This window comes from Ambystoma mexicanum, chromosome 9, assembly GCF_040938575.1.
Source record: "Ambystoma mexicanum isolate Mex_15411 chromosome 9, UKY_AmexF1_1, whole genome shotgun sequence".
In the NCBI taxonomy this organism is placed as follows: domain Eukaryota; kingdom Metazoa; phylum Chordata; class Amphibia; order Caudata; family Ambystomatidae; genus Ambystoma; species Ambystoma mexicanum.
The window spans coordinates 796,652,302-796,675,780 of NC_090931.1; the positions used below are offsets into that span (position 1 = coordinate 796,652,302).

The following is a 23,479-nucleotide window of genomic DNA, read 5'->3' on the forward strand; positions in this document are numbered from 1 at the left end:
TGCATCCTCCAGATGGCCAATCCTCCGCAGGGTACCGTTGTATGAGAATTGCAGGGCTGTTGGGAAAAGCCATCTATACCGGACCTGACGTTCTTGAAGGAAGAGGGCTAAGGGTCAGAGTGCTTTCCTCCTCTGAAGAGTTAGGAGGGAGAGATCTTGGTAGATCTGGAGATGCGAGCCCAGAAAAGTGAGCTCAACTTTTGAGCGGCTGATAGCGGAGATGGCCTCTTTTGTGGAGAAGAAATGGACCCTGGTGATGACATCTGGAGGGGGGTCCGATTCCACCCCCCGGCGCGGGCGCAGTCTGTGGGTGCGGTCTAGCAATAATAGGGATTTGTCCAGATCCGGGAGGAGGGCTTGGAAGAAATCCCCCACATATTCTGCAAGTTGTTTGTCCGAGACTGAGGAGGGAATGCCTCGGATCCGAAGGTTGTTGCAGCGGGCCCTATTCTCCAAGTCCTCCTGCTTGAACTCCAGGATTTCGCACTTATCTTGAAGGGCTCTGATTGTCTGTTGGATTTCGCCCAGCGTGGTTGCTTGGTCCTGAGAGCGATCTTCGACCTCCCCTAGTCTCTGTTCCACCTCAGTTACTCTGTTGTTGGTTTGTTCTAGGTTGGTGAAGAGCTCTGTCATGCAGGATCTGAATTCGGCCTTAATGTCCGCCATGAATGCTAGTAAGTCGCCTCTAGTGGCTGGGAGATCGCCCTCCTTTTATGGTCTTGCAAGGTGGGTCCGGCAAGTTCGGGCTTTTTCCCCTTGTCTGGGGCCGTAAGCATGGTGGCTATGTCCGCATTTTTGCTCGCTTTTGTTTGTTTGGACATGGTGCCAGACGTGAGGTAGATGCTATGTTAGGGCGGCAAGATTGTGTTCCGCCTTAGAGGCGCTGCTTTGGGCTAGGGTGCGTCGGCTCAGGAGTCCGACAGCGAGGGTCCCTCAGGAGACGGAGATATAGTTGAGTGAGGAGGGGGTTGGCTGGGGTGCCCCAGGATGAGAGAGTTCAAGGGAAGTGTTGATCCTCAGGAGCTAGTCGTGGTGCCCCAGCCGCCTGGGCTAATGATTGTGAGCTCTACCGACAGCCTGGAGGGCCTGAAGGGCTGAGGCCACCGCCTGGTGGCTCCGATTGTGTTTGGCGCAGGGTGGCCGTGGGTTCCCACCAAAGTAAGGGTGCTGGTTGGGGAGGATTTGGTCCAACAGGAGAGCGCAGCAGGGTCCCCGCTGTCCCCCAGAGGGAGTCACCCAAGGATGTAGTGATGGCGGCGTGGGGCCCCCAAATCCGTTGAGGGAAGGCAGATCTTCCGTTTCTTCATTCAGGGAGGGGGCACCAGCTGGGAGGGTGGGCCTGGGCGCTCCCGGGGCCGGGGGCGCAGGCCTTATGCAGAGCCGGCACCCACTGGATCAGTGAAGAGAGGGAAGAGCCGTGGTTCCTCTGCTCCACCAGCCAGGGGAGTGGAGCCAGGATGGAGATGGGCCAGGGTGCCCCTGGAGCTGGGCCTGCAGGCCGTGCAGCGGGCGGAGCCCCCCAGAGCAGAGCGGTCCGCAGCAGAGTACGGGAGGAGGAAGGGCGGGCGGGGGGAGATGGAAGGAGCCGGTATCACCGCCTGAAGCTCCACTGCCGGGGAGAGGTCCGAGATCCCCACCGGCGGGGGGCCCAGGCAAGAAAAGCTTTGGCCCCCACACCCCCAGCAGGGCCCACCTGGAAGCGAGTCCTCCTCCCAGACGAGGCTGTGCCACGCGCTGCCTCCCACGCCGGCGATGGAGCCGGGGCTTGATCCTCGCTCCGGAAGGGAGCCACGCCCCACGGGGGCCACAGGTCCGCAGGTCTGGCTAGGAGGAACCGCTAGGAGGAACCGCGGGAGTCTCCCCAGCCCAGAGGGGCACCGCAGACCCCATCGAGCACCACGCTGCAGGCTGGGGTCGCCGCCGGAGCTGCGCAGAATGAAGCACAGGCACCTCCCCTTCAGTGCCGGCGCGAGGCAGTCGCTGTGTGCTCCTCAGGGGCCGCGGGTCTCCGGGCCGGGAACGCTGGAGCCGGGCGGCTGATCTGGGGGGTCATTCAGTGCTGGGGCCGCCTCAAACACCCTCAGCGCCGTCCCCAGGCCCGCGAGCCGACAGCGACCGCCATCTTGGATTTTCATAGCCGTCCGGAGCTGCAGAGAGCCAGCGGTGTAGCCGAGTCCTCGAAGAGCGTTATGCTCTCATCTTTGGCCCTTAGGTGCCCCAGGAGTTCCGACGGCCCTAGATGTTATTAGGGTCCCGGCAGGATCATCTTGCCACATCTTTTTGCTGTTACGGCGGGCTTCATACGGCTGGCATTAGGGGAGCAGCCACATCAATGGTGCTCCAAGCCACATCCGCGACAATTCTTGCCTCAGAGGAGCATACCAAATATGGCCACAAGGCAGTGGAGAGGAGTGATTTCCCTATGAATTAATAGATGATGTAATCCTCTAGGTCATCAGTGAAGCCATGAATGCTATCATCTGGAATGCCACTGAAGTGACATGACTTAATGAGCAGTGTATGGCATAGAGTGAGTTATACTTGTCTTGCTAACCATAACAGGTGTATTTCAGAGGTTTTTATCACCATGTAAAGATAACATCCCTTCAATTTACATGTTTGCTGTGACAACTTAATAAACCATAAAAATAAATACATTGATAACATTATAATTATTCAAAGTTGGGGTTACTACCTACACAAGTTGAAACCTACAAACATTGGAAATACTAATATTAAGGTTTAAAGAAGCTTCTCAACAGAAAACAAGTATAACAGGATGCCAACAAAATTAATCATGGCTCAGCCCTTGGTCCACCGACCACACAGCCAAATGTTGACTTAATTTTACTGGAAACAAGCTTATTCCACCCCTCTGGGACATTTCCTCTGCCTGTCCTAAAATCAGAAAATCCCCCAGGAATTTGCAAAAGGCCCATCAAACATTTTGCAGTGCAGGATATGAGGAACCAAGATGGTGGATGGACAACTATTTTCATTCCTGCATCAGCCAATCTTGATTCAAATTGAAATGTGTGTCAGTTGAGCTCCATGAGCTCAAGGGATGAATCATCTCTCTGTATTTGTTCACTTTTTAAATAAAAACCTTCGGATAAATTTTCACCCAAATAAACAACAAACAGATGGGATCATAAACCAACTTCTTGTGTCAGCGTGCAGTAAATCCATCCAGGGTTTTTGATGGACTGTAGGTGACAGCAAAAGCTTCCTATGGGAATATCAATGGGAAACAACATTTGCCCCTGCATACCTTTGCTCTCTCCCAAGATTGACCTTCACAAAACTTTCAAAAATAATTCAGAGTTTAATGTATATTTTTCCCAGAATGTTTTGTTCCTTTATGTGGAAAATAATTGATGAACATTGCAAAAAGTGCTCTTCCTAATTGAAATTCCTTTTAACAATAGATACAGAGTCCGTATTTAACCAGATATAATTATCCAAAGAAATCTAAAAGGTTATTCAGAAGGTTTTCAAACAAGTTGAAATATTAACAACTTTGAACTTTTCTGCAAAAATCTTTATCTTTAACCATTTAAATAGTGCCACACAGGACTGCACATGGATTAAGAAGCATGCCTGGGGCAGGCCTCAATGTTCTCTTTCTTTTATTCAGGGTTTTATTAACAAGGTTGAGCGTCTCAAAATGAAATGGGGTATGCCCAATATGTTGGAATGGACTTACCCTTGGTTGGGTATCATCCTCTTCAGGAACTTACCCCGTGGCCAACTTCTCTTCTTTGGGATGCAGTTAATCAGGCCCCCTCTGCCTTAGAAATAAAAGACTTGGTTCCAAACTGCTCAAGATGAGTTGAGCCTCACCCTTGATGTTATGGGCACTAAGGTGACCCAAATCTTTCTTCTTCTTAATATACTCTAGATGTGGACTTTCCCAGGATATATACCCTATCAATCATAGTCTCATAAATCCTTCGAACTACCTCTAAATACGTATAATACTGATTATGGCTGAGAAATGGCAGCGGGTTAGTCTTTGCAACATTGTACAGCATGTTGCTACATAGACCCTCTGATTGGTTGGCATGCTTTCCTAACCTTGGACTTTCGGCTCGTTAGCAGCACATAGACAAAATGGACCCCAAGTGCCGAGAGTAACATCAGACTACTTCCCACTTGCCCAATTAGTCCATCATTTCTCATTGGTCCAGCCCCAAGCCAAGGATTCTTCTTGGTAGTTGACCTTGCAGCCTGTTCTCTATTCTAGATGTTTTAAGGGAGTTTAGATACACCATTATCTTTGTCTACAGCTTAATGAATAGCCCTTGTTTTCGACTTCTGAATCACGTGTGAAGGACCATGAATTTCTATGTACTGCTATTTAATTCACTTGTACTGGGTGTCATTACTCCTCTCGGCGTCTAGAGACTTGCTCACTCCACCTTGTATAGGTTTTGTGCATCTTTTAATTGTCGACTAATCAGCTCTTGCAGACGTTTTCCTCTTTGATTAATCTAAGAGAAATATGTCTTGCATACATGGCTTATCCTTTTGACTCTCCTTGTGCCTTGCAATTATTCCTTGAAGTAGCATCCTTGATCCCAGGCTAATAGACTCCTCTTTATTCCTCACACAAAGCTGTATTTCCAGCGTCTCCTGACTCTGCAGCCCTGGTCTGTCTCCGAAGGTAGCTTGATTGGTTTTAATATCATGGCCACTGTAGCGTGGTTATGTTTTCCTCTGCAGAAAGCTTCTATACGTCTCATCTACCTTGGGTTTCTGCATATGTAAACTTATTAGTCAGCAGGTTACTCTATCTTGTTTGCATATATGATTTCTTCCTATTTGATTACATGTTTCTCTTGTTACTTCAGTTACATCTTTATTCTTAAGTATTTGTATATCATTTCAGTAAGTCTCAATATCTTTCCTTCATGATGCCACTCTGCCCTCGTCAGATTTCACTTATAGCTCTATGATGTCCAATGGTATGTGCCAACATCCTTCCATCCTTTCATTCAGTGCACATGTGCATTTGGTACGGTTGTCTGAGTGCATATCATCTCACATACACTTGATGTAGTATTGGGATGATACATGGTGTCCCACATAAGGCTTGTCTCATGCTGGTCCAGTATGACAGAGGGTCGGGGGTGGGCGCTACGGATGACTTATCTACCTGCTCCGGGAACATTCTGTTTTTTCCTTCCCCACCTCTCAACTCATAGTAAAAATACTGACCCCCAACTTGCACATCCTTCCCACTGCCTGGACCTGCCTATGGCCAACCAAGACAGCCGAAACCTGCCTGTTCTTACTAACTAGGTTCTCGTTTGCCTTCTGGCCTCCCTCCTTGCCATTGGATGTAATCCAGTGGGTCAAATAATCCGAAACCACATTTTTGTATAACCAGTATCAACTATTTTGTAATCCAAAAACGTAAAATTTTGAACAACTCAAAATGTTTTACAAACCCAAAATGGGTATTAATGTTATGGAACTAACAACTCCAAATATGTCTTTTTAACTGCTAATTAACTATTTCAATGTTTCCCATTTCCTGGAATATATGTTTTTTAACTATTTTAAAAGGTCATTGACAACTTGCATGCCTGTTTAATCTGTAATTCCAACACAAAAATCATTATAGGCTATTTATCTATTAACTCAAACTCAAAAGATAAACCTAAAGTATTTTAAAATGTTTAACTAATACCATAAAGATAGATTATAATGGTTGATTTCACAATTCCCCTTTGTTAAATATCCTTCTACAGTTTTGCTAATATTCATTTTAAAACCCTAAATGCGCTTCTAAAAATGTTATGTAGCAAATTCAACTTGCTTACAGCCCAACACTATTGCTATTTAATTGGCTGAATATTTAGTCATGTTTATGATTCACACTGTGACTCCAATTCAACCAAAGATATCTAATCTTTGCAATTTTTTGTGGAACTTTATACTATACATTGAATCCATCATTTTAGGACTTGAAATATCAAGACGTTTGTTTTTTGCAGGTCTACCTACTCCTTTTTTCAAAAGACCCTGCATTCTACCTAATTATTTCCCATATTTTTTTTGATCATCGTCCATCTTCATGCTACCTAATTGCCATATTTCTTCTGATCATCACCCAACTTTGTGATACCATGCAATATGATTTAATAAATATTACTTTTTACATGTTATGTTATCACTTACCAAATATCCACTTTTTCAGAAACCGGTTCATTGCGGATAACCTCTGGTGCCATCCAAGCCACAGTTCCAGCAAAGGACATTTTTGTACTTTTATCATTGAGCTCCTTTGATGTGCCAAAGTCAGATATTTTGACCGTGTCAGTGTGTGTGACTAATACACTTTAAGAAGAGAAATGAAAGAAAAAAATGTATTAGATTACAAATTAAATACACACGAGAGCACTGCACTCCTAGTCTACTGTTCAAAAAGATAAAATGACTGACTGGACAAATTAACAAAGACATTAATTTACTGGATGATACATTTAATTCCTGGATTACCCCTCACTGAATTGCTCTTCAATTTATCCACTTTATTTTTTACCTTCAAGTTCTTTCATGCAATATTTGTTTTGTTAGTATGGTATCTTTGATTCATTGTTTTTAGTGCCGATTGAAACCCTACACATTGATCCATTTCAATTACACAGTGATCCTTGACAGAGGTTCTCACCCTGGGCATGGCAAAATTGCTGGGGTCTCTCGGTCTCGGTCTCTCTCTCGGTCTCTCTATCGGTCTCTCTCTCGGTCTCTCTCTCTCGGTCTCTCTCTCTCGGTCTCTCTCTCTCCTCATAAATCAATCGGCTGTACAGCAGTATTCCTCTGCTCAATCAGATCGAGTGTTTTGACTTCTGTACACAATGTGTGGTGCAGTGTCTCCAACCACCCACCATTATCAGCTCGGCTGAAATCTTCCCAACATTCAACCCAATCAACTATATAGAGTGCTACCTCTACACTGACCACCCGCACTGTGAATGCTCTCTGAAGTCGCATTGTACATCTGCAGTGATTACAGTGATGAGCTGTAACCTGTGGGTGCAGCATCATGAAAGTGACATACAGGCTCAATGCTTGCATATGGTTCATGAAAGTTATTCAAAGAGACAGAGGCAAATTTGGCATAGATTGTGGGCACACCTTTATGAAAGTAATTTACATAGGATATGCTGGCATATTCTTTGGGTGCAACATCATGAAATGGATATACAGTGGCAATGTTGCCTTATATTGTTTTAACGACAATGCGATTTAAAGCATAATGCTGGCAAAAATGTGTGCTGCAACGCCATGAAAGTGAATTACAGTGGCAATGCTGGAAGATACTGTGGGTCCAGCTTCATGAACATTACTTACAGGGCAATGCCCCTATATGGCATGCCCAACTCCCAGAAAATATCAATGTTGCTGTCATTTGCAGCACAATGCACCCACACATCCACCCAATCACATCCATTGACCCAATGACATCCAGCATCCATATAAACAATCATGCTGATAAACCCAGCTATTCATCTTCCATCCACCAAATTAAACTCATCCACGCCATGCTTGTTTAATTTACTTTCCTGTTTCCTAAATATAATCACTATAAACTTGAGAACAAAAAGTATCAGCTTGTGCTGTGTTGCCAATTCATGGTTTCATTGAATAAAGAAATGATAGAATGCACTATTATTCCACTGATGCTAAAACTCACTTTGGTGATTTGAGGTCCCGGTGAATGATCTTGTGTAGGTGCAGGTAGCTCATTCCACTGGCAATCCCAGAGGACCAGTCGACAAGCAAATGAGGGGTAACCTTTCGGCCTGCTCGTAGCACCTCATAAAGCTGTCCGTGAGCGCAATACTCCATAATTATACAGTAACACGGAGCCTGGGTGCAAACAGCTCTGGCAAGAGAAAGGAGTACTCATTATATCAATAACCAACATGCAGACATCCGTGTCTTATTCACAATGTATGTTCAAAATTCATTAGGCACCATACCAAAATCCTGCTGCTCTGCTAGTTGCCAGAAATTGCATAGCTTTATAAAACAGACACAGCCTTTTCAGAGTCGCTCTCGAGGAAAGTCATGCAAACAAGTGTTAAACGTCAGAGGAAATGCCTGACCTTACATAATGCAATTCTTTCAGTTAAGCATGAATACACTTCCCATTCATGAATGCAATAAGAACTATAAAGCTGCTTGCACTTCAGTTATGTAGTCACACATGAATGAGATGGGCCATGCACCTGCAGTGCTGTCCGCCATCAAATTCCATTACAGTCTGTCCATGCTGTGACTGCAAAGCAGTTACCAATTACTGGAGGTGGATCATGGTGCCTGCTTGCTCAAGTTCCACAGTGGCAATGAGTGCGGAAGTGCTAGGCTCCCTGCCTTGATTGGTGCTGTAAGGACGGCCCTGGCGACCCTCAGCGGCTTACTGTTCCACACAAATAGCAATATGGCCTTAGACAGTGCTTTGAAGAAGGAATTCGGAACTGTCACAGGGAGGGCTTGAAAGTGATACAGCACCCTGGGGAGAATATTCGTTTTTACCGACTGAATTCTGCCCCACCATGAAACCCTAGGTGGGGACCATAGGTCTAAATCCCTCTTCACACTATCCAGCAGTTTAGGATAATTATGTTTGTAGATCAGGTCCACCCTGCTCGTGAGTATCACCTCCAGGTACTTAATACCTCCATCTGATATTTTTAGTTCCAGCTGTCCCGCCACTTTACCCAGAGACCCACTATCTCCCGCTAAGAGCAACATTTCTGATTTTTCCCTGTTTATTTTTAGCCCTGATATCCCCCCAAACTCTTCCAGTTCTTTTATGGTCCGTACGAGGTAGTTCTCTGGGTCTTCCAGAGCCAACAGCATATCGTCTGCATATGCAATAACTTTATGTTGTTTGCCCGCCATCTCTATCCCCTTACCCCTAGCGTTTCCCTGATTTTAATTAGGAGAGGCTCTAAGAAAATAGCATAGAGGAGAGGGGAGAGGGAGCAACCCTGTTTCGTGCCTCTCGATATCTCAACCTTGTCCGTTACCTCCCTGTTTATCGCTATTCTTATCGATGGGGAGTTGTAGTTTGCCTTTACCATGTTGATGTACTGGTCCCTGAACCCCATGTGTTTCAGTGTTTTAAAAAGGAAGGACCACTCCACCCGGTCAAAAGCCTTTTCGGCATCTGAGGAAAGCAATACTGATGGAGTGTGGGTGAAGCCTATTTTTTCCACCAGGTAGATAATCCTTCTTAAATTGTCATGAGTTTGTCTACCGGGAATAAAACCTGATTGCCAGTCCCTCCATTTTCTTCCTCTTCACCGGCGAGTTCAGCCCCCTTACATTTAGTGAGAAGATTCTAAGGTTCACCATCACATCTATTCAGTTGCTAGTACCCGCCTTCTCGCTGTTTGTGATCACACTCCCTCCTCTGCCCCCTCCACCCCTGAGTCTCTCCCACCCGCCCTTCCCTCAAACAGTTCAAACTTCCCCCAACCATTAACTGAAACTCAACTTCGATCCCGAGGAGGGCCCAGGCTCCTAAGGTTGCTAGGGTGTTACGCCTTTTGCTCCTTGCCCTCTCATGACTCAGGACTACTTGTGTGGGGAATCCTAAACCTCACATCTCCCGCTGACCCAGATGGTGGCCCCATTGGAACCTCTGCCTGGCCGCCACATAAATGATATTCCGTGATTCATTTGAATCCGTCCACACCCACCTACTCCATGCTATAGAACATTCTCTCTATATTCCTTCAGAGAGTTTCTATTTCTATCCCGCTGGATGTCTCGCCTTACCCTCCCCATTTTGTTTTTTCATATGCCTTACCACCTCCCATCCCCTAGGCCTCTTGTGAGAGTCTCCCCTGGCTCCGTCCCCTCTCACCTTGCCCTCTTCCGCTTGCAGTCCCATTGTATGAAGACCTTCCTCACAGGTGGTCACTCTTCTCTGTTTGCCCTCCCACTCAAACAGAAGGCCAAATGGAAATGTCCACTTGTATCCAATTCCTTTCTCCACCAGTGCTTTCACTAATGGGGCCATCTCCCTCCTTTTTAAAAGCGTTGCAGAGGCCAGGTCTTGAAACAGTTGGATTTCAACCTCATTCATCCTAATGCTGTCCAACTGCCTTGCCTTCCTCAAGATCAGTTCTTTTTGTGGATACGATGAGGGCGGCCAGCACGTCCCTTGGCCTCTCTCCTGGGGCCCTTGATCTTTTCGGGCCCACCCTGTTGTACCCTGTCGATTCCAATTTTCTCTGCGTCTCGCTCCTCTAATATGTCCCCGAAGACTTCCTGCACCGCACTCTTAAGATCTTTGTCCAGCACCGATTCCGGCATGAATTTTATGCGGATATTGGACCTGCGGGAGCGGTTTTCAAGATCCTCGCATTGAATTTCCAGATTGTGGGTCAGCCTGACCAGGTGTTCCTGTGTTTCACTGTTCAGTTTCGCTTCCTCTTCCACATTCTGTTCAATTCTTTCTAGTGTGTCCGTCCATTCCTCCAGTTTAGTCATATCTAATCTTAGCTCTTGGACCGCTTGCTTCATGTCACTTCTCATTGAGGTAAAATGTTCCTGCACCGTGGACATGAACTTGTTCTGGAGCTCCACAAACCAGGCCCGCATTTCGGCCTTTGTCGGCTGCAGGGAAGCCCGACTAGGGAGGTGATATCAGGTACGGGTTCTTCACCCGGTCGGTCCTTTGAGGTCATTGATGCTTCTGAGGACCACATTTGCAACAGGTTAGGATCCTGTCTGAGGGGTTGCGATGCGGTCTGTGATGCTCCACCCTTCCCCTTTGCCAGTGACATCTTCGCTAATTCGTGGGCAGGGGGCCGTACAGTCTCCCCTATGTTGGTAGTGGGAGCTATTGTACTGTCTTGTGATGGCAATGGAGTACCACCTGCTCTGTGTCTCCTCACCAAAGTGCCGGGCCTCCGTGTTTAGTGTCGCTTCTCATGCAAAGACTCAATGCTGCCCCCCCCTATGTTTGACCAGTGAGGCCCAGCTTCAGGGAAAATGTATTCCCCCCCCTTGATGCAACTACTCCCCCCTTGCAATGCGCCACTCCGATGGCTATGAGGGCAGTAGAGTGGCGTTGCTGCGTTTTTGGCGCTGGAGCGGTACTTGAGGGCAGGTCAGGACTACCCAGACCCGCGCACAATGGGGGGAGGTGGAGTGGTGGAGTGCTTATGTTTGCACCCTCACCTCTGTCCCAGTTTTTCTTTACTCTGCTGCCTCTGGTTCTCCTCAATGGTCCTCCGCTCAACGCCTCCCACTCGCGGCCGTTGGTGCCACCTAGGAATCTGGGGGAGGAGGGGGACAGCCCAGCCCTCGGCGGCGTCTCCCTGATGTGTGTCCCACGTGGGAGGGGGGGTGGCAATCTTCCCGCTGTGTGCCGCTCCTATCCGGGGCCTCGTGCCCCGGGCACCACTCACCTCGCACCACTCTCCCCATCCTTACTATCCTCTCCTATATATTGCTGTAACCCTACAGAGGTAGGAACCCCTGAGACAAGGAAGAGGTGTGGAGCAATGAAGACTGCCCCACAAAACCAAAATGAGCAGTCTAGACAACCTAAATCCTGTAAAAAAAAACATGAGGATAAAAAGCATTGAGGGACTGACGGAAGGGGTAGACCTTCCCAGAAGGAGCCGAAGACCAGAGAGACACCCAGCCTTGGGCGGAAAGGAGACAGCTGGTCGGGACGCGACTGGTCTGCAAGTGGCAGACAGAGAAGATGGCTGGAAGGAGGGAAGCCAGGCAAATGCAAGCTCTGAAGAAATGTGGTTGAGGGAATCGCCAACTGCCCAACCACCACCGCTGCAGCGCCACCGCAGTGAGCAAGAATCGATGGAGACAATCCAGGAAACCAAACGGTACTACAGGGATGCTTAGTACGAGCACAGAAAGCGTTTGTGGAAAGAGACTCCAGCTGCTATCGCTGCAGAGCCGCCACAGGGAACGAGGAACCCAAGAGCGAGAGAGAACGCAGGGAAAGAGAATGGAGTTGCGGGAGCACTCTATTCATGCAGAGGAGACCCAATCAAGAACCCTAAGGTCCCAGGGTTGTTGGAGAAAACCGGAGGAGCACGGGAAGCCAGAGAAGCAGGGTCTGGGACCCACAACAATATACAGCGATCGCCTTAAATAAAATAGGCTACGAGAATACCTGGCAGGATAGTAAACCAGGTTTGCCAGTTCGGACAAAAAGTACCATCCCTCGTTGCAGTAGCTGGCAGGGAAGTGAACCAGGTCTGCCCACCAAGGTCTGGGACTCACAGCAGAGAGGAAGAGCAATACAATCCAACTTCATTGCAGCACCTGGCAGAGAAGTAAACCAGGTCTGCCAACCAGGGTCTGAGACTCCCATCAGTTGTTGAACTGTGTCATGAGCCTGAGAAAGGCAAGGGTAAGGGAGACATTCCCCCCCATCAGTTTTTGTCTTACACAAGGAGCCTGGAAAAGGCCCAAGGAAGGGAGACATTACCCCACCACTGAGAACTTTCAAACCTGGAACGTTATACGTTGTTTTGAAGAAGACTGCAACCTGGGGAAAAGGAAGCTACTACCTCAAGTATACAGTCCCACTATGGGAGACTTTCTGATCGGTTGTCCAGAAGAACTGGTAACATTCTATCGACTTGATGCTCCTCCCACATATTCCTCATCTTTGATATTCGATATCTCGCTTCAGCTGCTTTGGAGAAAAAAATATATTTCGGCACAGGGCGCGGTGTGTCGATGCACTCAACTCGATGACCCTCGAGGGCCTCCGTCTCGAGAATGATGTCATCAAAGGTATATACAGCACATGCAGTGCCCGTTGGCTTCAGTTCTGTTTTTTCTTACAGTAGAAACTACCCTCATAACCACAGGGTTGACCGTACTAAGCTTTGAAGGAGCGAAAGCTGTAATAACATGGGAAATTCTACTGTGGGGTAGACTGGGAGGGGGATGAGGAATACGTAGGAGGAACATCCAGTTGAAAGAACGTTACCATTACCAGGGGTAAGTGAGTTCTTCGAATGGATTGTGTCCTCCCACGTATTCCTCATCTTTGATAGACTCCCAAAGCAGTGTTTGTTTTGGTGGGGGGTTGGGGTGGGTGGGGTACGAACTGAGCGATCAATGTTTTCCATGAACCGAGTGGAGGACAGCCTTGCCAAAGCTTTCCTCCTGACCGAGGGAAGACTCAAGGCAGTAATGTTTTGTGAACATGTGCAAAGTAGACCACGTAGCTGCCTCACAAACGTTGTTGATCAGGATTCTGAAATTCCCAGAATACTATATGCTGGAGGGCAAGGATCCTCCAGAAGGTTAAAGGGTCCATTCCACCAGGGAGACGGCTACCTATACGGTTCTAAAAAGGGGGGTCCTGATCAACAACATTTGGAGGCAGCTACGTGGTCTACTTTACACATGTTCACAAAACATTACTGCCTTGAGTCTTGAGGCCCATCTGGATAAGGTATGCTTAGTCACAGCCTGACCCAGTTTGTGACCTGTATAGCCTATAAAAAGCTGATCATCAATACGAAGTTTGTATAACCTAGATATGTAGAAGCTTAGAGCCCTATGTGGATACAATCTGTGTAGTCTCTCCTCCTCTTTGCCAGGATGAGGTGAAGGATAAGTGGGCAATACAATTTTCTGTCCTACATGAAAATCTGAAATGATTTTATGTAAAATGAAGGCTTAACCCTCAGAACAACCTTATCCTTGTGGAAAAGAGTAAAGCGTGGCTTGGATGATAGTGCCTGCAATTCACACACTCTACGGGCTGAGGTCAATGCTACCAAGAGAACGGTTTCAAAGGTTAGCAACCTTAACGGACATTAATGTAGAGGTTTAAAGGGTGCACACACAAGACATTTTAATACCAGATTATGGTCCGAAATTGGAACCTGGAGTTTATTATTTTATCCACTTCCCCCTTTCCCTTGGGAGTGTAACATGCAGAACTGTGGGTGAGATGCTCTGGGAGGGTTGTTGGGGGTTCAGCAGCTTCCACGGACACAGGTTTGGATCCTCAACTTGATAGGTTAACACCGTTCGCTGAGCTTTTGGTGTGGTATACAGTCCGAATGTCATGTGCTGTTGTGTGAGGCTCTGTGTGGTGTGTTTATTGTTGCGGTGTGGAGAAGTTAGTGCGAGTTGCTGTGGTTTAAGAGGTGTGCTTGTGTTTAGTTAGGGTGTGAGAGGTGTGTGAAGAAGGGTGAGGTCATTAGAGGTTTTTGTAGGGTTGATAAGTAGCATTGGTGTCTTGAGAGATGCGCACTCCTATTATGTGTCTTTCGGTATTTAGACAAGGTTGTCTCCCTTTCAGTGATCTAGTCTCAGCATGATAAGGCCATCTCTCATCTCTCTGTCATTATGTTGAGTTAGTCAGTCTCTGCATTTCTATCTTCTTTTGCCCCCTGCCCCCCAGGCAGTCCCTACATCCCAGTCTGTGGTTGGTGCAAAATGGTCCTCTCGGATGAGTCTATTTACAACCTACGCCTGTACCAAACGCCCTGTCTGAGTGGGTAAGGTTGGTAGTTGTGCCGGTTTGTGTTTGGCTTATTTGCTATTGTTCTGTCCTGATAGGGTAGTAGCTCGTCGTCGGTACCACCTAGCATTGTCTTATTTTGTAGGAGTTTCCCCTAAATCAGTTCTAGGTGTTATCTGTACCGTCAGGGATTCGGCCAGCCTGTTTTGGATTTCCTGTTTTATTGTTTCAGTCGTTTCCATCTGGTTCTGAGGTGTTGAATAGCCGGGTTTTTAGTAGTTTTCTAATTTTAAGGTGGTCTTTGGTATTGCTTATTTCTTTTGGGAGGTTGTTCTAGGTTTTTGCCGCCAGGTAGGGAAAGAGAAGCACCCTCGTTTTTTTCTGGCGTATTGTTTTTGTTCATGGCGGATTTCAGTGCTCGATCTAAGGAGTCTCATTGGCTTGTAGATTGTTATTTTCTTTTGTAGGGATTCTGCTCCCTGTCCATTGATTGCCCTGTGTGTTATGCACATTGATTTGACCATGATACGTTGTTTGATTGGATGCCAATGCAACATCTTTGGCACTGGAGTGATGCAATCTCTTCTAGATAGTTTGAGGAGGAGTCTAGCTGCTGCATTTTGGATGCGTTGCAATTCCTTCAGGATGTGTTCCGGCATCCCGAGGTAGAGGCTGTTTGCGTAGTCTATTCTTGACATGATGAGGGCGACGATTGTTAATGTTTTGTGGGTGAAGGACAGGAAAAGTAGGATTCTTTTTGTTGAGTGAAGTAGGAAAAAGCATTTCTTAATTATTGCATTTACTTGTGGTTCTAAGGTTAGTTCGTTGTCCATTAGGACTCACAGGTTTTTGACTACCTTTGATGGTGTGGGTGAGGTTCCCAATTCTATCGGCCAGGGTATGTAGGTGTTGTTCTGTTGGTTTTTTAATATAATCATGATTTCTGTCTTTCCTAGGTTGAGTTTTAGGTTGTTTGCGTTCATCCAGTCATAGATTCCATTTAGACATTCTCCTAGAGTTGAGTAGTCTGCTTGGGCATCTTCGATTTTGTAGATAATTTGAGTGTCATCTGCATTGTTGTAGCATGTAAGGTTGTATTTTTTGAAGATCTTGAATAGCGGAGTCTGGTAGATGTTGAAGTACAGTGGTGATAGTGAGGATCTATGTGGTACTCCACAGTCGTTAACTTGTGGAGTAGACTTGAAGGGTTTATCCATACAGTTTGTTCTGTTTGCTAGGAATGATTTAATTCAGAGTAGTGCCATGTCCATTATACCTATGTCTTCTAATCTTTTGATCAGGGTGTCATGGCTTACTGTGTCCAAAGCCGCAGAGAGGTCGAGCAGAATCTTGGCAGAGGTTCTGTTGGAGTCAGAGTTTGTTATTAGGTCGTGCCGATTCTGATCCTCTTGCGGGTCAAGCCGACTTGTGCTTGGTATAGCAACTGGTGTTTTTCTACGCGTTCTTGGGTTAGTTTGTATACGTAGGTTTCTAGGAGTTTTGACGGGTAGGGAATGTTATATATACATTCGATGACATCATCCCCGAGATGGAGCCTCTCGAGGGACATCGAGTCGACTGCATCGACGCACAGCCCCCTTTGCTGAACAAAACATATTTTCCGAAGCAGCTGAAGCAGGATATCGAATATCAAAGATGAGGAATATGTGGGAAGACACAATCCATTCGAAGAAGGGAGTCATTCCTCTGGACCAAGGAAACACACTACTTTGTTAAGTTTAGTTTATAGGGCAAGGGAAAGGGATTATGACACAGGATTGTGACCTTTTGATTTGGGCATTCTGACAGGACCCGTTAGTACTTTTAGTTGAGGCAAGGAAACCCCTCTTAGAACTAGGGCCAGATATGGTTTTCTTTTCCTTTTCCCTATTTGAATAAAAGTGTTTACCAACCACCATGCCACAACTGTGTCAGAGTCGTACTTCTGCACCCTTACAGCTACATAAACCCCCAACATATGCTATACCTCAGCCAGCTGCATCAACCTATGGCTAGGCTTGTCCACTGTGTTGTAGAACAAGACTGTGTATTGGTTTTAGATGCCCACAGTCTTTTTCAAAGTGATATGGCGTTATTCCAGGGCACCTGTTGGATCAGAAGTTGAAGTTATCTTGTTCTGTTTTGAGGTGTTGGGACTAGCAGAGGAATTGTCAGTCAATAATGCATTTTTTGGTGTGATGTTTTCAGCTCATACATAATCGGTGGTATGATGTTCTGGTAGTGATGGCACATTGCCACAGTTTTGTGCAATACTAGGAGCATTGTGGGGATCTGTCATATTTATGAGTGGATTTTTAGAGGCTGTTGAGGTAGAAGGAGTTGCTTTAGTCCGCATCACTATATATCACGGAACCTACCTCCAAATTTCTTTAATCATTTGATTAAAGGACACCTTTTCTTGTCAAGTCCTTATTTGAAATGTGCACAATTTATTAAAACTATTAAGTAGTGTCTCCAAGGTGAGGTAAGGCAAGGCCTACATTTCTCCTAGATACGCCAGGAAGGAAACATTGCTCAAATAGTAGTGTGAGCATGTAGACAAAATTGCTTCTTTGCTGAGTAGTTTTAGAGCTCAGTATTATGAGTTGGCTTTGAAATCATTGAACTTCAAGAAGCAATCAATTTTTAGATGTCCAAGAAGTCTTAGGTTAGTTATTGAAGCCATGTCTTTGTTTGAAATACTGTTGAGGGTTAAAAGATTACTTATCTATTCAATGTAATACAGGGCCAATGTATATGGTAAACATGATGATTGCAAGAGGCTCCTCAAAGGAAACCATATGAGGAGGGCTCAGATAAGTTTGACTGCCCACTTGACATTATGGTTTTAATAAAGGATATGCACATTCTAGGGCATAGTGGAATACAGAAGCTACTAATGTGAGGTTGTCTAACAAACATCCCATGCTTTGGTTCTATGAACCATTGCTGCATTTGTTTCGCTGACCTACACTTTAGCCAACTTTTGTTTAGCTGATTTTCGCACTTTTTTTGCTGCAAAATACAGAGGAAGATCCCCTGCACGCCTTTACTACCCTATCGACACCCCCATGTATACCATAACCCCACTTACCATATGCATTTTGCCTATGTTAGGAACCTGAGGGTGTCCTCACTTCTTTTCCCCCAGTATCCTCCTCTCGGGTGGCCAGGGAAAGGCCATCATTCTTGGATCCTGACCCTGGTGATGGATATGCAAGGGAGGATCACCTGGGTGTAGGAGACTTGGGGAGGGGGGAAGAGGATGTCCTTAGGTGGGACATGGTATCCCCCATTGATATCCCTTTCATAGGGAATCAAATATCCCACACGCCTTTATAGGGTGTTACCAATCCTGTCCCTATTTTCCCCTTGACATTGACTCACACACACCATTTTGGTACTGGGCAGAAGAAGAGTGCCAAACACCACTTTGGTAAGGGGACGACACAAACAACAACATGGAAAAGGGACTTTCGCAAAGACAGTGAGCGCTCTAGTTGTAAGAAGACCAATCATTTTGGCAGGAACTTTAAAATACCCAGAACCCGCGAAGGAGGAGTCGGAGTGGCTGAAGACAGCTGGGAGAGCCGGAGCCACAAATGGCGGCGCGCGTGGTGGCGAGAGGTTTGCAGGAGTACCAGGGAGTGCAGAACTGAGGCAGTGCGAGGCAGAGGTTCAGACTGAACTGCTGGAGTGACGTAGACGAGAGCCGAAGGACCTGCGTGGAAGTGCCCGTCTCTCTGACAGCCTGCTGGAGGAAGAAGCAAAGCCCCCAAACGGCAGCACACCACAGATGCAAGACTTGGCACAGAGAAGTTGAACCGTGGCAAGCAGGCAGAAACGCCATTGGCATAATCTGATGAGTATAACCAGAAAAGGGAACCTAGACACACCGAGGGGGCGGATGAGCCCGTATGAATTGTTGAACTTTCAGTAATTTTGAATACCGACCTGAAAGATTGAAAACTCAACAAAGAAGAAAGTTGATGTGACGAATGTGTTTGAAAGACATTGAATGTTAAGAATAAACATGGTCCAAAGCAACAAATGAATCGTAACGCAAAACAGTGACCAGCTTGAGAAACAGCTGAAAACGAATATTAATACAAATCTGGTGGGGGAAGGAAACCTTAAAGATGCAAGGTGGTCAACCACCTATGGAGAAACCATTTGAGAAATTGAGATAAAAGAAATCCTTTGACCTGGCAGGCAAGTGAAAGCCAAATTAAGTACTTTGAATACTGAACGATATGAAAACAAGTGGTGGGTACTCTTGAATACCAAGCAGAATTAAAGAAAGTTTGTGAATCTGCCTGATATACAGAACTGCAATATATGAGGAACCACACATTGGCAAGAGCCACGAGAATGCAAGAAAGTGCAGCACATGCATAGTGGCCAAACAAGACACGATACAGTGTCAAGAGATTGTGACACAGGTGAATAAACCAAGCATCACTGTCAAGTTGAAGCAGTGGCATTGTGTTGGTGGAGAAGCAGCCAAGAAGAGGCAGGCCCGGCTCCAGCAGGGGGGCCAGGGCACCCCCTGGACCACCTGAGAAAGGAGTGGAACACAGATAGGATGGAGATAAAATGTGAGGAGACACACATCTTAAGGGTGTGTATAGTCATTTACCCACACAATGATTAGCCATGGCTATGTTAATGCCTTTGATACTACCACCATCTAACCTGCCCCTCGCCACCAAAATATAACCTTTCTGGAACTATTTGAGCAAGCTCTATCAGAAAGTAACACCAAATGTGTTGCTGTATAGGGCCTGCCAGTGTTATATCTAAGCATTCTTTTGAGTATTTAATTGCGTAATTGCCTCCGTAAATGAGCTCCTGGTGCAATATAAATCTCTTAATGTGTGTCTTCAGCCAGTTGATTTTTATAAGCAATCTCTTTGTCAATGCCTCAGTTCCTTGCACTGAATTCCTCAAACAAGCAATTTCAAAGGCAACAGTTTTGGCTTGAGTATAGGTATTAGACAGACCTTTGCCAGGCAATGCCATCACATGACCCGGTACTCGCACCGTTTTCCAGATGTTTCCATTTTATGGCAAGGTGGTACCTTTATGGCAGTGTCTGACAAATGCCTATCCATGCCTATCAAGAGCCCAACCTATTGGCTTGCCGATGCATGTTTGCTTCAGTTTGTCTTCCTAAATGAACGTGTACATGTCTAGATGTCGGTGCTTTGCTTGCTATGCCTAGGAAATCAAGCTGCACCTCACTGAGTTGGTCCAACAAGGCCCTACCTGAACATGTCAAGATTAGGATGTCAAGTATGGACCAGTTTCAGATCTTCTCATGTGTACTTAGCAGTGGGGCTCCGACCTAAACAGAATGTATCTTTGTCTGTGTGGAAGCCTACTCTACTCTGCCAGAACGTTTCAGTATTCAAACTGATAAGTACTGACTTGATAACCTCATACTGTTTGAGTAACTTAATATACAATGCAACAAACAGAATACGTCATGTGTATTGTGCGTCTGGTTTGGAAAGTATGATGTAAATCGTGGGTGCTGGGTGTTAAGCCAGGTCTGGAAATGAAACATAGGCAGGTCTGGAAATGAAACATGAACACCTGTAAAATAACACAAGAGAAGAGTGTTTCCTATAATGTTGAAGGCAAAATATAAAATGTGTACATCTTTTAAAACTAAAAGGCAGTATTTACACATTTCCTAAACAGTGCAATCAGAGGTGGTTTTAACATTTGGACAAGGGACAAATGCCCATACCCCCTGCTCTACCTATCTGACATCAAATCCAAACAACCAGGGCTGCACAGGCCCTCCGAGTGAGGTCTCAGAAGCAGATTATTTACAACAGAAACTGAGAAGAGATGAGAAAAGGTAACAGGCAATGACCATCGCTATGGCACTTTTTAATTTAAATTATAAAGGGTTTCAACAAGCTATTTAAGTGTGATTGCTGGGTGATTGGAAATTAAGGGTGTACAGAACAAGCGGTGTGAAACAATGACCTGGTCATGCATTTCATTTCACTTTGTGTCTGTATGAGATTGTTTGGAGGTTCCCATTAATGTCTGTCCTGGAGCTTGTAGGCTTCCATTCAGGATGTGGAAAATAAAGCTACAATCATAGGGGTCATTTTCCAAGTCAAGTGGAGTGGAAGAAGTGGTGCTAAAGGTATTTGTTGCCACTTTTTATGAGCTGCAGGATTTGAATGATTTGGCGGCCGAAGTTGGAGAACAGATCAGATTTAACAAGGCCTGTCTGCCAAATCTGATTGTTTTCTACAAGCATGTACTTTGGGATCTACCTGACTTTTACACCTGGTGAAAGCAGGCATATTCCAAAAGGAGTCCATTGTAGATGGCTCCCACAGTTGTTAATTGTGTAAGTAATGTGCACTTTTCAAGACACGTAATGGAAAAGTGAGGCGCAAAGGCGATTTTCACCAATGTTTTACGCTTTACTTTTGCAGAACTTGGTGGAAACAAAATTAATGAATGGCCCCTTTTGGAAAAAAGTGCAAACAGGAGTGGTCCCCTCTGTGCAATTTAGGTTTCAAAACAAAATGTCCCCCTTTGCTCTTTTCATCAATATGTTTCTACAACGAGGACAGCATTGTCTGGTGGATTTATCATGTGACTTGTTCATTTTTAAAATAAACTATATAAAATGCAGTATTCTTTTAGGTATTCAAAACCAAACTTCAACAATGATTGTACCAACTTGAGCTTGGAAGATGTGTGGTCAAGTATCTAAATTTCACGATAGGCTCAAATTCTGGCTTTACCACATAACCAACATGTGTGATCCTGGGCAAATTCTTTAATTTCACTATGCCTTACCTGTTAAAATGAGGTGCCCTAGAAGTGACTTAGGTTACATTATAAGCTATTCCAAAAATCCTCACTCATGGTTTAATAGATGGGCATCATGGGCATTAGGACCCACCAAGAATACACACACATCTTTCTTTGAAAATATCAGGCCACATTTATTGAACAAAATGGTGTCATTCAATAGCAAATCAAAGTAAACACATCAAACAAAGAGTCGTCATGGGCAATTGCCTATTATAACTAATATGTAAACAGTATTCACTGGACAATGAAGTACACAAGCATGGCAGGGAAGCAATGCCCTCTACGCCCTGCCACGCCCCACCACAAGCGATACCTGGAGGCCGCAAACCCCTCAGTCTGCCTCCTGATGCAGCTCTGTCAGCCCTAGCACGCTCTCCTACACGCTCGCACTCCCTCGCACCCTCAACTCAATTGAAATATGCTTCAAAAATGCAACAAATAATAACGTTTTGTGTTTAAAATGTAGTTTGTAAGAAACAAAATCTCCTATTCATTGCTTCAGTATTCTGGAGGGGGAGTTATCTTTCCGGAGCCTGCTGGGAGTAGCCACAGTGTTCAGGAAGGCATTGTTGGGGGGGCACCATCTGAGATGGTACAAAGACTGGGGGCCTCACTACTCAGACCTCTCAGAGTAGGAGGAGGCATCACTCTTCATTCCCCCCAGATAGGCCAAGAAAGGTATGCTTGGGGCTGGTGTGGGTTGAGGTAAATGGGAATGGTGGTCAGGGGAGCTGAATGAAGGTGACTGGGGGTGAAAGGTGAAGGAGGATTGGTTATAATAAAAAGGCGGCGAGCAGATGGGAAGGGAAGATAAGTAGATTGATGTTTCAGCACTATTTTCCTTGCTTCTCATTTGCTCTATACTGTTTCTTTATAGAGGGGCGAGAATGCATTCTTCCCAATCCAAGAGGCCATTTCTTGCTGGATCAAGGATCTGGGAAATCTGGATCAATGTCAGCACTTTGTTTAATCTACTCATAGACCACACCTAATGGAATTTGGGCCCCGCTGATCACAAACCTGGCCCACCCAGACGATAATTCCTGGAGAAGGGGTATTGGTTGTGTGACAAGTAATGGGTGGATTGTGTGGTCTGACAACTGAGCCTAGTCCGAGTGCACCCCTGTATGGAAGAGCTACTGAAAGCACCTATAAAGAAGCTTGGGTTTTACAATAACCTCTTATATATTTTGAAGTTAAGAGACTGAACTGCCTATGTCAATTAACAATATCATAAGAGCTGGGAAGTGTCCCAAGGGTTTGTGTTGTTTAGAAAGGCTGGAAGATTTGAACTCTTGGGAAAGGGAACCCCTATTCCTTTTGAACAATTTTTCACTTGGGGAAGTGGAGTGCAAGCCGAGAGCTGGAAGAAGCCCGGAACATTGCTTTGGAGACTATTTTGTTGTTGACATCCCTACACATTGCATACAGTTAGACGCAAGATCAAGTGTACGTTTTGGACACAGACAGACATTTGCTTTGGACTTCCTGATACAGACTATTAGTTTTCGTTAGGTAGGGAAATCCCACTTTAGCATAAGGCACATTAGGCACTCCATCCTGCGTTTAAAAGTTAATTAAACTTTGTGGATCAAACTTGAATCTGCTATGTGTCTGCTTCATGATGCCATCACACCGCCAAAATAAAGTGCAAAACAAATCGGCAAAAACGCATTCAGTGAAAGTGTAGGGCGGCAAAGGTGGGCTAGACGCACGATTCACATTATGGATTGTGATTGTTGACAGCAGATGGGGCGACAGGTGAAGGGTAAGGTTCCATCTATAAAATATGGGAAGTTGGCACAGACATGTAATAGGCCCCTTCCGGTACCTTGCACAGTCACACATTCTTACTTCACATACTGAATGTGGCAGTTTTGAATATTATCCGAGTGTCTCTGAGGTGTAGGAGTTGATCTCCCATAACTTGCTTAGGTATTTGTGATGGAACTGGAAGGCTAGATATAGATACGTATTTTCTAATATGGTAGTTCTAAACATTTAGACCACCAGTAAAAGAATGACAACTGTTGTGATGTGTGGGGGGCTTTATAAAGTAATTTTTATTTCGATATTACAAATGCATGCACACAGTAAATATAATCCTATTCTTTATCATTAACTTGAGCCTAT

General features: G+C 45.5%; 1 protein-coding gene across 3 annotated transcripts in view; it reads right to left on the bottom strand.

Annotated features, from left to right (window-relative positions):
• Positions 1-23,479, bottom strand: part of MAP3K13 (mitogen-activated protein kinase kinase kinase 13) — a 635,805-nt gene that overhangs the window by 265,279 nt on the left and 347,047 nt on the right. For all 3 annotated transcript variants that reach the window (XM_069615749.1, XM_069615750.1, XM_069615748.1), the window contains 2 exons: positions 7,706-7,897; positions 6,187-6,345 (listed from right to left, as the gene is read on the bottom strand). In XM_069615749.1, coding sequence (XP_069471850.1) covers positions 6,187-6,345; positions 7,706-7,897 — 351 coding nt within the window. The remainder of the gene's footprint in view (positions 1-6,186; positions 6,346-7,705; positions 7,898-23,479) is intronic.